The sequence below is a fragment of the Panulirus ornatus genome, chromosome 3 (genome assembly GCF_036320965.1).
Source record: "Panulirus ornatus isolate Po-2019 chromosome 3, ASM3632096v1, whole genome shotgun sequence".
Taxonomy (NCBI): domain Eukaryota; kingdom Metazoa; phylum Arthropoda; class Malacostraca; order Decapoda; family Palinuridae; genus Panulirus; species Panulirus ornatus.
In genome coordinates, this window is record NC_092226.1 from 71,120,088 (window position 1) to 71,133,760 (window position 13,673).

At 37.6% G+C, this 13,673-nt stretch overlaps 1 protein-coding gene across 1 annotated transcript in view; it reads right to left on the bottom strand.

The window, feature by feature from the left end:
- The window catches only part of Bre1 (E3 ubiquitin-protein ligase Bre1), a 60,888-nt gene that overhangs the window by 36,552 nt on the left and 10,663 nt on the right, over positions 1-13,673 (bottom strand). Inside the window, exons 4-12 of the mRNA XM_071689177.1 lie at positions 12,867-13,058; positions 12,229-12,350; positions 11,050-11,295; positions 8,425-8,550; positions 7,701-7,874; positions 4,706-4,963; positions 2,084-2,200; positions 1,346-1,507; positions 414-580 (exon numbers count right to left, since the gene is read on the bottom strand). Coding sequence (XP_071545278.1) covers positions 414-580; positions 1,346-1,507; positions 2,084-2,200; positions 4,706-4,963; positions 7,701-7,874; positions 8,425-8,550; positions 11,050-11,295; positions 12,229-12,350; positions 12,867-13,058 — 1,564 coding nt within the window. The remainder of the gene's footprint in view (positions 1-413; positions 581-1,345; positions 1,508-2,083; positions 2,201-4,705; positions 4,964-7,700; positions 7,875-8,424; positions 8,551-11,049; positions 11,296-12,228; positions 12,351-12,866; positions 13,059-13,673) is intronic.

The following is a 13,673-nucleotide window of genomic DNA, read 5'->3' on the forward strand; positions in this document are numbered from 1 at the left end:
ATCTTTCTTCATCTATTTCCTGGTGCTACCTTGCTGATGCAGTAAACGGAGATCAAGTTTGTATGAACGATATAACTAAAACAAGAATTTTCTTTAAAGTCTGTCATTTGTGAAGGAATTATGTTCAACTTTTCCACCTAAGCAAAGTACATCAGAAACTGAGCCATCAAGGTGAAATCGTCACTTGCTCTTTCTATCCCTACTTTTTCAAAGTACAATACGAGCGAAGAATTTCCAAACCTTGTTCCTACTCCTTGTAAGTAGCCTACAACAACATGCATGAGTTCCATGGGTGGTATTCTTGCTTCCGTATCCCTAAGAATTATGTACCTTAAAAACAAAAGAAAAAATCACGTAAGGCTCAACTATCAATAAGAAGGATGGCCTTCAAAAATCAAAAAACTACGACATACTTATGTTCTGATTTCAGGTTACGAATGATTTCACTCTCTCTGGAATCTTTTGCTGGAGGAATAGTGCCACCTTGCTTTCCACCACCACCATCTTTTCCATCTTTGCCCTCTTTTTTCATTTCCTTCTTAATCTTATCTTCCTTTTTGTCACCACCTTCTTCATTATCCTGTAAAATAAGAAAAACACTTCAGAAAACATACAATACCAAGCAATATCTAAATTTCAATCCTAAAAAACTGGGTCATCTACAAATTTTTTTCTATTTACAGATGGATCAGTTGCAGCAACTCTTGCTGCAGCTGCTCTGTATCATACAAGTTTGGGTAAGTATGATCTGGTAGAGCCTACCAGTTCCTGGTTGGTGAATTTTTCAAGTCAACCAACTAAATCTCAACTAGAACTTACTCAGAAAACAATGACCTAATGAAAGCATCATAAACTAATCACAATGCACAACTTGATGTCTGCTTGGGATGATCTCGTAAAAAATTTTCATGTGCAGTTTAAAGAAAACTCATTAGTAATACAGTATGACAGTGCAGCAGTATGGGATTCTACAAATCACATGCAATGATTGGATTACAGCCTCCTAAATAAGTTAATTCATATACAGCATGAACACAGAATTTCTGGCAACAGTCCTGACATAAAGAGTTAAGTTTATCAAGAGAAATAATGGCTATTCACTATACCTACACTGAGATACTGTAAAGAAAAGATTCTACACAGGACCAAGCAATATAGTTAGAAATGAATTAAATGAATTTTTCCAAGGAGCAAGTCATCACACCTAAGTGATTCTTGTTACTCTGGGTTTTGAGTTTTGTATTCTACAGTGATAATGAAAGGCACATGCATATACAACACATATATGAAAAATACAACTTCTGTAAATGAGGGAACAAATATGATAAATGCTGCCAACACTCACCTTAGTCTCTTCTTCACCATCCTCCTTCTTCAAATCTAGTCCTTCACCAGTTTTATCCTCACCACTAGTTCCTCCTCCACCAGATGTAGTAGATGACTGTTGATTTGACGAAGTTAAGGGACCTGAGGAATCACAGGATTCACTACCTTCCTCCTTAACCATCTGTAAATATCAACAATGAATCATCATAATATGAAGTTACACATACACAGCTCCCACATTATCACCTATATAAAAAAAGCATCATAAACCAATCACAATGCACAACTTGATGTCTGCTTGGGATGATCTCGTAAAAAATTTTCATGTGCAGTTTAAAGAAAACTCATTAGTAATACAGTATGACAGTGCAGCAGTATGGGATTCTACAAATCACATGCAATGATTGGATTACAGCCTCCTAAATAAGTTAATTCATATACAGCATGAACACAGAATTTCTGGCAACAGTCCTGACATAAAGAGTTAAGTTTATCAAGAGAAATAATGGCTATTCACTATACATACACTGAGATACTGTAAAGAAAAGATTCTACACTGGACCAAGCAATACAGTTAGAAAATGAATTAAATGAATTTTTCCAAGGAGCAAGTCATCACACCTAAGTGATTCTTGTTACTCTGGGTTTTGAGTTTTGTATTCTACAGTGATAATGAAAAGCACATGCATATACAACACATATATGAAAAATACAAATCAAAATATAAGCAACTAACAGTGACACATTTTAGGATTACCTGTTCTTTCCCTCCATCTCCACGGTCACTACTGACACTATCTTGACGTTCACTAACACTTGCACTTCTTTGTCTAGCTGCCAGTTTCTGGTGCAAATCCTCCACTTCTCTCTTCAACTGAAAAAATTTTAGAAAGTAAGTTCTACATACAAGGGACCATTTTCTACTCTTAGGAAGTGCATATGGCTATGCATAAGATGTGCAGGAATTTTGATAAAAATGGACAGGTTGAAAAAGTGCTTGACTTAACATACAATCTCAATGTCAGCAGTTACCCTTGAGGACAGGGCAGAAATACACATGTACCTCCTCTGTGTGTTAGAAGGTGACAAAGAAGGATGGGAGCAGGAGAGACGGATACCCTATTATCGTATTATCATATTCTAAAAGCCAGAATAGGCAGAGTGGACCATATTTTTTCCCTCGAAGATTAAGATCCTTGTGCTTCCTCTCTTTGCCAAGAAAGTTGTGCAAACACTAAAGAAAAAGTAAAGGTTACTTGACACACAATTCATTTGTGTTTACAGCCATCCCCTGTACGACCAACTGGGTTGTGTTCCTGAAAAACCTGTCGTTGTAGGACATGTTAGTATACAAACAAGTAAACCCATCACATAATGGGGTTGCATTCCTCATGATCACCCATAAGTACCAAATATCTATGCAACATCTTATGCTATGAACTACTTACCAAAGAATTAGTTCTATCAATCTAAAGTATATTCAATGAAAAATCTGAAAATGTGGTGATGGGGGATCAAGGGGTGGAAAAGTGAGGGATATTAGGGGGAACATTAGGGTTATCTACATCACTCCCTTAATTATATGGTTATATGCCTAACCTTTTTGAAAAAGCTACCCAGTTTTACTTGTCTTGCCTGTCTCTTTCTCTATGAAGCTCCCTTGGGCAGTGTGAAGCATCTGTAATCAGTTTAACATATACTGGGAAACATTCACAGATGGGATTCATCTTATCATAATGGAGACAGCATATATGTATGCCACCATCTATGTAATAAAAGCTCTTGGGCAACTATCCCCCTTGGGTGGGTTGTGGACAGGAAGCTGGGAAGAGGGAGGATCAAGCTGCCCCTCCCTGTAAGGCACATAGACCGATAGTATCATGAATGAGGGCCACAGTCTCCTTCAGGTAGTTAGACACTTCTGCTTATCCCATGGGTGTTAAGTAGTGTGCAGTTAGGGATGTTTCTGCCCTTTCCTCAAATTGTTCTCTGTCTCCAACCAACCAGTCCCTCATTAGTCAGGGCCTCAGAGTGTAAATCCCACAAGTTTGCCACAACTTGTTCTTTAATTACTTCAGAGGCAATATTGTTGGCAAATCCAAATTTTTTTGTCAGCTCAAAACCAGAGAAACCACGCACATATTCAAGATATAACTCACTCTTAAAATCGTTCAGTTTTTAGTGTAAATGCCACCTACAAAACAGCATTGCTGTTCACAGCATTCACGATATAATTCTTCCAGCACCATTCTGATTAGAGACCTACACTCATCATCTATATTAACAGAGTTATGGAATGTTCTCTGGTAACATAATTTGACGGTGACAATAATGCTCTATTCTATGGGATGATGCAAGGAAGTGGTAATTTTAGGGAAGTAATCCATCCTAATGTTTGGATTCATTGCACTGAAGTATTCTGGATGGCATTCTGCACTGTCAAGAATAAGCAATGCTTAACTGGATAATTTTTCTTACTAGCACAATAGTGCCCTACAGCTGGAAAAAAAGAAAAAGTGAAAAACTCTTTTGGTGACAAAATCCTTCAGGTTAGAATGCCAAATCAAAGGTAATAAGACTTCACTCAGCATGTCGCAGCTGAACAAATGCTGGCTGAGACATTGGCTCATCTAAAAGCCAGATAGCGGTGCATGAAATGTAAAGTGCAAAGTATTTAGCTGCGACATAAAATTCATGATAAAAAAAATCCTAAGGATCTAGAATTATTTTGTGCTTAGGGAAAATAATATAATGAGCATTAAAATCATGAACATTTTTCAAAACTGCTTAAATCAGAAGCCATAAAATGTAAAAAATTGTCTACAAAATGGTCTATAACTCTAAAATGTTGTAAATAAAAACTGTCATTATGAGATATGTTGGATGGATGTAATACAATATTACTGAAAAATGTACAACAATATTACTGAAAAAGATGTATGATCACCATACAATGATAAGTATGAGTTAAGGTTACAACCTGAGGGAACTTCAAAGAAAAGCTGAGAAAAAGACTAACAAGGAAGTTCATTTGAGGTAAGCAACATACATGAATGTGGATGATAACAGACGTCTAATACAAAACTTTGGAGTCCAAAATCAAATTGAAAATGGCTAAAGGGCATAAGGAATGCCCATGTACAGTAGATCTGACCACTGCTAATACATACTTTCAACACAGGAGAAAACTTTAAACAATGACTAAAGGGCATAAGGAATGCCCATGTACAACAGATGTGACCATTGCTAATACACACTTTCAAAACAGGAGAAAACTTAAAACATAATGATCTGTGATGTAAAGAAGAAGTTGGCTGTTGTGCAAGTTTCTAACTGAAACAAAGAGTTACAACTCCTCCACATGAGAAGAAAGTCCTACCTTATTGTTCTCTGAAGCAGCTTCTTTGTATTTTCTTTTGTAACGATGAATTTCTCCCTTAAGTTGTGTAATATGATTCTGTAAGGAGGTGATCAGGTGCCTCATCTCCCGATTAATAGGCCCCGTTTGTTCATTTGCAGCAAGATTTTGTTCAAATTCAATTCTCAGCATTTCATACTCCTTTCGTACCTGGGCTTGCATATCTTCAAGTTGGATTACTTCAGCACGCAACTTCTTCTGAATGGTAAGCTCCTCACTCTGTAACATACTTTTTTATTAGACTGCTCTGCTGTTGTAAATCTGGATGTTTTGTGCCATCTTCCCAAAACATCCCATTTACTGTACACATTTTATCTCACTATAAGAGCTTCCTCCTTTTACATAAATTTTCTCTCAATATACCTCCTCTTCTTGCTAGTTTTTACTACTCCATACCCTGCTTAACCATCTCACTGAAATCTGTCCAATATTCATAATTCATTATAATCTAAAAAATGATAAACAAATGCATAAACCTCCTGAGTACACCCAGTAAAGTGTCCGGTATAGTGCTGATTGAAAAGGTGGTATCATGAACAAAACATCTGACGGGAGGAGCACCATAGCTTAAGGAGAAGTAGAGGATATGCATGCCAGATTTTTGCTTTGAAGAGTTTGTGTGAGAAATCCTTGGATATAGAGTATAATGTTTGTGGCAACTTCGGATCTGAAAAAAACATATGACAGTGTTGAAAGAGAGGTCTGTGAAAGGTGCTATGAATGTAAGGGGTAAACAAAAAGTTATTAAATGAAATGGGTTTTCACCAAAACAGTCAGGCATATGTAAAAGCAGGATGGGAGGAGAGTGAGTAGCTCTTGGTCGAGGTGGGTTTGTGTTAAGAATGTCATGTCAAAGAGGTTGTTTAATCTGTTTATGGATGGAATGGTGAGGAAGGTGGATGGAATGGTGGGGAAGGTAAAATGCACAGGTCTCAGAGAGAAGGGCAAGTCTATGGTATAGCAGGGTTGGAGGGAATAGGAAATGAATTAATTACTGTCTGTTCTTGTCAAGGATCTGGAGGGAAACTACAAAGAGAAACTGGATGGGGAGACCTAAACGAAGTAAGGTGCTGTAGATTCCTAAGAGCAAATTTGGTAGCAAACAGATGTAAGGGTTCTAAAGTGTGTCATGGTTTGGCAAAGGGGGATAATATCCTGGACACATTGAGGAGTGTGTGGAGGGAGAGGTCAGTGTTAGGACACAGATGGTACGTTTGAAGGAAGTCCCAACAGCATTGTATGGATGCAAGCCCTGGGAGCCTAAGGATGATGATGATGACACAGAGGGAGGCAGAAACATACACTGTCCCTCTCTCTCCTTCTCATTAACCTCTCCTTAACTCACCACAGAATCTCCTCATGATATGCACTTCAGTTTCTGGCTAGCAAATATTTTACCTTTAATTACATGTGAACTTTTTACTATTTACACTTGATTGGGAGGTAAGTTTGAATGGAGAAAAACTGGAGGAGTGAAGAGTTTTAGATATCTGGGGGTGGATTTATCAGTGGATGGAACCATGGAAGTGGAAGTGAGTCACAGGTTGGGGAAGGGGAGAAGATTCTAGGAGCATTGAAGAATGTGTGGAAGGCAAGAACATTATCTTGGAGAGCAAAAATGGGTATGCTTGAAGGAATAGTGGTTCCAACAATGTTATATGGTTGTGAGGCGTGGGTTATAGATAGGGTCATGTGGAGGAGGGTGGATGAGTTGGAAATGAGATGTCTCAGGACAGTATGTGGTGTGAGGTGGTTTGATCGAGTAAGTAATGAAAGGGTAAGAGAGATGTGTGGAAATAAAGAGTGGGTTGAGAGAGCAGAAGACGGTGTATTGAAATGGTCTGATTACATGGAGAGAATGAGTGAGGAAAGATAGACAAAGAGCATATGTGCATCAGAGTTGGAAGGAACGAGGAGAAGCGGGAGACCATAATGGAGGTGGAAGGATGGAGTGAAAAGATTTTGAGCGAGTGGGGCCTGAACATACAGGAGGGTGAAAGGTGTGCACCGAATAGAGTGAACTGGAACAATGTGGTATAATGGGGTCGACGTGCTGTCAATGGATTGAACCAGGGCATGTGAAGCGTCTGGGGTAAACTATGGAAAGTTTTGTGAGGCCTGGATGTGGAAAGGGAGCAGTGGTTTTGGTGCATTACACATGACAGTTAGAGGCTGAGTGTGAACGAATGAGGCCTTTGTTGTCTTTTGCTAGCACTACCTCTCATGCGCGTGGGGGGAGGGGGTGCCATTTCATGTGTGGTGGTGTGGTGACGGGAATGGATGAAGGCAGCAAGTAAGTGTATATATGTATAAGTCTGTGTTTGTACATGTATGTATATGTTGAATTGTATAGGTATGTACATGTGCTTGTGTGGGCGTTTATGTATATACATGTGTATGTGGGTGGGTTGGGCCATTCTTTCATCTGTTTCCTTGCGCTACCTCGCTAACACGGGAGACAGCGACAAAGTTTAATAAACATGAATATATTTACACTTGAAAATAACTGTGTTGAGGAGTGTTATTCTAGAAGGGCTTGGGTTAGAAAATCTTTAATCAGTAATGCAGCTTGCAATATATATAACTGGACCTTGTAAAAAAAAGTTTTTGTAAATGATTATTTGCTTTATATTCAATTTTCAAAAAACACAACCCAAATAATAAGTGAAGCATGCCTGTTCATGTCTATCTACAAATATTCAAGGAGCTATAGAATGTTCATTCTATATCAAGTTTTACAACTTAGCTAATCCATATCTTACTCCATCATGACTAAGACACTAATATACATGAATTCATATCAATATGCTCTACCTTTCACTCCAAAATGAGGCCTATTTATAATCAACATGCACAACTCCATACTAACTTCCCTTCACAGACAAACTTCCCTAATATATTTTTCCCAAATCAAAATATCAAAATACAACAAAGAAAAATTCTTGGAAACACTAACCTCCATTTGTTCAATTTGGCGTAGATGTGCATTCTTACTATTTTGTAACTGGTGTCGTGTTTCCTCTAACTGTGTCTTAAGCTGCATGGATTCATTGTACAGCACAGAAAACTGAGACTGTAGACATTTGTACTCTGTTGTCTCCACAATAATGCTTTCTGGTAACTGCCGCAACTGTGAAAATCAAAACAGTAAATTAACCAAATGAAACTTCTTACAAGAAGAAGACTTGAATTTAATACAAAGAAGACTACTTTTAAAATATAAAGCCCATTTTATCATAACTTCAGATCATAAATAAAGCTCAAGAAAACATTTTCAATAACATAACCTTAAGTTATCATACATAATATAAACAAGAAAAGCACAGCATCACAACAACATTGGAAATCCACAAAGAATGGGATATGAAAATTCCTTTTCTTATTTTTAAATGTTTACATAAAATACATTAAGGAAGTCTACCTTGCAGTACATCAAGTAAATCTTTCTTCAGCCATCTCAGTAGTACAATAGAATACTTCTGCTATTTTTTTTTCCATACTAGGCATATGCATAATATCATAATACTTGTACATTGTACATAAATAATAAAAATGTCCAAAATAAAATCTTAAAATGTTCAAAAATTCAAGAATTCTAAAGTCTGGATTTCCTATGATGTCTTGTATAATCACTGCCAATAAGCTTGTTTAAAAATATTTCAGAGTAATTTGTAACTTACATCCATCTTTAGTCTTTCAACTTCCTTCAGAGCCTCCTTGTGTTCATTGGTCTTTTTCTCCAACTCGTCCAGTCTCTTAGCACTCAGCTCCCGTAATTCCTCCAACTCACTGTTCAGTTCTTCCATCTTCAAGGACAGAACATATATCTTTAGCACATGATCAGCTATGGAACTCACCAAAGTAAGAGCTGCAGCCTGTCTGAATTGGGAAAAAAAAAAAAAAAAAAAATCTGGAAACTTTTTCATAATCTCTTCACTCTACTGTTTAGGAGGACAAAACCCTCAACAATACGTCAGACAATCAAACTCGCAATTTGTTAATATTTCCAATCACTGGGAAGGAACGAGATGAGATATTTAGACTTGACTCAAAAAGTAAGACACTTTCTAATACTCATGTAAAAAAAAGTGTTTATCTCTTATTCAACCCTTACACCATGAAGATAAAATTACATTCAAATTCTTCAATTCTAGCAAAACCTTTACAGACTGAAGCAGTCGAGTAGAGTGACCAGATTACCTGATGAGAATGTAGCTTTGTTTAAATATAATTACATGTTTGTTGACCTAAATCTTTAACATAGTTATTGTCTTCAATAGATGCAAAACTCCTAAGTCCACAGTTCAGTGACAACACATTATTGATATGAACATAGGCATCGTGAATCTGACAGCCACTGCAGGTAGAGATGATACATTCAGTGAGACATGATCAGGAGTTATATAACAAATTTATCAACAGTAACCAAGTGAACTCCATAATGACACCAACACTGCAAAATTAACTTGAATAAAAAACTTGACTGCAAAAAATTTCCCTCATTTAGCAAATAAAAACCTTTTCTATGTCATCCAACTGGTAACCTAACAGGATGCTACAAAATCATAACGACTGTATTCTTGGCAAAAACAGCATGCCTCCATTCATTCCCTAAATACCTGATATCCAAAAGCATTCCAAAGGGATACACAGTCAGGTTTGTGTTTAGGATAAACAATATTTCCAGGTGACTTGAGATATGTTCTTACGCTACTCCAGAGGGAAGCAGCTGTTTGTTTTGATTCTTAGTTACTGGTTAACTGGTTATCGTTAATTTATAGCACTTTGGCTTCCGTCTGCATGGCCATCCTATTTCATTAGTTGTCCAAATTCCTTCAGTTTACACAACAGATAAGTTAATGTCCTCATACAAGGTTCATCAGGTGTCAAATATTTAGTCATACAAGGTTCATCAGGTGTCAAATATTTAGTCTCATACTTAGGTACAGTAGGGTTGAGGGTCAAGTCAATTGGGAGGTGAGTTTGAATGGAGAAAAACTGGAGGAAGTAAAGTGTTTTAGATATCTGGGAGTGGATCTGGCAGCGGATGGAACCATGGAAGCGGAAGTGGATCATAGGATGGGGGAGGGGGCGAAAATTCTGGGAGCCTTGAAGAATGTGTGGAAGTCGAGAACATTATCTCGGAAAGCAAAAATGGGTATGTTTGAAGGAATAGTGGTTCCAACAATGTTGTATGGTTGCGAGGCGTGGGCTATGGATAGAGTGGTGCGCAGGAGGATGGATGTACTGGAAATGAGATGTTTGAGGACAATGTGTGGTGTGAGGTGGTTTGATCGAGTAAGTAACGTAAGGGTAAGAGAGATGTGTGGAAATAAAAAGAGCGTGGTTGAGAGAGCAGAAGAGGGTGTTTTGAAATGGTTTGGGCACATGGAGAGAATGAGTGAGGAAAGATTGACCAAGAGGATATATGTGTCGGAGGTGGAGGGAACGAGGAGAAGAGGGAGACCAAATTGGAGGTGGAAAGATGGAGTGAAAAAGATTTTGTGTGATCGGGGCCTGAACATGCAGGAGGGTGAAAGGAGGGCAAGGAATAGAGTGAATTGGAGCGATGTGGTATACCGGGGTTGACGTGCTGTCAGTGGATTGAATCAGGGCATGTGAAGCGTCTGGGGTAAACCATGGAAAGCTGTGTAGGTATGTATATTTGCGTGTGTGGACGTATGTATATACATGTGTATGGGGGTGGGTTGGGCCATTTCTTTTGTCTGTTTCCTTGCGCTACCTCGCAAACGCAGGAGACAGCGAAAAAAAAAAAAAAAAAACTTGTCTTCCATTTTCCACATAAGCAAGTAATGCCAAGAATAGGCAAAGAAAGGTCACATTCACCTACATCCATTCTCTAGCTCTCATGTGCAATGCCTAAAGAGGAGTAAATATCACTAAAGAAAAAGAAAACTCATTGACATGTCGATGTGGGAATAAAATTCAGTAAGCAGACTTGAATAAATACATACAACTAAATAAAGGACATCTTAAGAGCAAAATGAAACTAAATAATTTTTTTTTCATATAATCATCATTTCCCACATTAGTGAGGTAGCGTTAAGAACAGAGGGTAGAGCCTTAGAGGGAAAATCCTCACTTGGCCCCCTTCTCTGTTCCTCCTTTTGGAAAAGTGAAAAAGGAGGGGAGGATTTCCTGCCCCACATTCCCTTCCCTTTTAGTCACCTTTTACGACACGCTGGGAATATGTGGGAAGTATTCTTTCTCACCTATCTCAAAGGATAGAAACTAAATAATATTAAGGCAAAATAGTTTCAGTTAAGCATATGAACAATACTTACCTTTTTAGATGAAATAGTAGATGAAATCTTGCCACCGGGTAGGCCTTCCTTGGCATTACCAGGTGCTGTGACACCACTCTCATCTTGTATAGCTTTCAGTTTCTGACAAGTTTCTGCGAGGTGGCTTTCCACTTTTTCACAGCGAGAGCGAGTCTTGTTTAAATCATATTCCATATCCTCAATGCGGTTCTGCATCTCAGCCTTTTCCGTCTCCATAGCCTGGAGTTTCTCTTCTAGTTCTGCTACCTACAGTGATTAAAAAAAAAGTAATTTTATTTAGCAAAAGTTCAGAGGACAAATGATAATGAAAACTGTGAAATAAATAGTGTACCTATGGGAGAAGCTTTTCTGTTATAATTACATCTAATGAGAATCAAACTTTATTGTACATATTACAGTGGACCTATGACAACCTTACCCAAATGTAATGACATCACTTAAACTGATTCTGTGCAATTAGAAACATCTTCTATAATCCAAACGACAGAAGGAACCTGCTAATAATATTACACATAAAAGAAAGTTTGTTACAAATGATGAAATGACGTTGCAATGGCCCAGTTCCAGAACAATGGTACAATCCTTGCAGAACTGATGTCTCTTATCACGTTTCATGACTGCCTTCAAACAATACCAAAAAAACACACTTAAAAAACAAGTTTCAAATCTCATGTGTTTGATCCTGTTCTTAATCAATTTTCATCAGAAGTTCATCTAAAGTGGTTATGAAGTCTTAGAAGGAACACATCAGTGCTATTATCAAACCTTCCAGTTATTTTCATACTGCTGCAAGCTCAAAGCATTTAAACTCTCTGCAACTGAACCCGAACATCTAAACAACTTTCAATCCTTACAAAATCACTAATGCCTCCCATGTCTGGTCTGCTTCCTTATCTGCTGCAAAAAAATGTATCATTGTCCAAGACACTGCATATATATATAATGTGCAGTGGGCCTCAGGAGTGATGCAGTGAAAGGGCTCAGTCTACAAACGCCTCATGAGCTCCAACCCAACCTTCCTGCTTTCTTTCTTCTTATAACTTATCTTAATTTCCACTAATATGGCCCTGACAAGGATATATATTTGCCCATTACATGTTGGCAATTTGGAAATAAAAATCAGTTTTCAATCTCTTTTGCTAACTGAATCAAAAGCAGGACATAATGAAAGCTCCATACCTTGAGACACATGAGATGATGTTTTTCATGAAAAGAGAGATTCTGTGACTGTAGATTCTTATTCTCTGCCTGAAGCTCGGAATTCAATTCACGAACGCCTTCTTCCAATGCAGGTGGCGCTTCTGCATAAAAAAGTTAATACAAAAAAAAAAAAGTGTTAGGGGATGAAAACACTTAAGTTACTGTAAAAGAGCAACCTTCTCACAACCAATGTCTATTATCTGAATTTATGTGACCCTAAGAATTAACTTAAAGGTGATATTGTACGTCACTACAAAAAACACCCTTCTCATGATTGACGTCTATTCTCTGAAGTTATGGGACCCTGAAAATTAACTTACAGATGATACTGTACCCCTTTGATATTCATTATTTCTGTCATGATTTTTTTGCAACTACCTTTCATCAACGATTAGAAATTAATCATAAGGATTATTCCATTATAGATTTGGAAAAAAATCTCAAAATCCTCTACTAACTATACATCCTCTCAGATTTGAATCATGTTTTCTTTATTTTCACATAAATACTTTTTGCATTTTTGTAGAAAATATACTGATTGCCATAAAAATACAATGAATCTTAGAAATATTCACTGCGACTCTGTGATGAAAAACTAGTCAAGACCTATTACATACCTCCTTCCAATCCTTCCCCTTTTAATGCCCTAGCAACCTTCTCATTTCGTTGATGCAGGCGATCAAAAGCCTGGACAATCTTCGCCACAGCTCGCTTAGAAACTTGTACCCTGTTGACTAATTTCTCATCTAATTCCTCTCTGTCCCAAGTTGATAACTGGGTCAAAAAGGAGGTAGTAGCCTCACTTTCATCTGAAAATCAGGCACAGTGTTTATGCATCAACAATTGATTAATATTTATTCTTTACAGACTACTGTTTTACCTTATTTGAGAGTGGTTTAAAACATTTCTGTAAAATAATGTATGCTGCAGTAGTCCCATAAAAGGAGCAGTATGGTTACATGACTATATACATGTGGTAAATGTATAGTAATGGTGAAAAGAGAGAAAATAGTGAAGACTTTACAGATGAAGAAATGAGGCAAAGCTGCAAGAGTGGATGGGATTATAGTTGATGATTGGTTAGTTAGGCTATTCAGTGTTTGACTGACCAAATGTGATGTGCCTGATGATTGGCAGAATACATAAAGCTAAGGGGGCCACAAATGATTGCTTGATAACAGAGGTATAAGTATGCTGATTATACCTAAGAAGGTGCAGTAACTGTTTACCTAACTGTTCTACTGGGGGGGTAATTGGAGATTAGAGGCTCTAGGGGCTACCTCTCCCTTCTCCTAATAAGTTAATGGATCACCAACCCCACCTGTTTACCCCATACATAACTGCCCTCATCACCTTCCTTCAAATCATATTTCAAAGTAATATATTACTGACAAAATTGAGCTATGTAGGTTATTACATAGTCA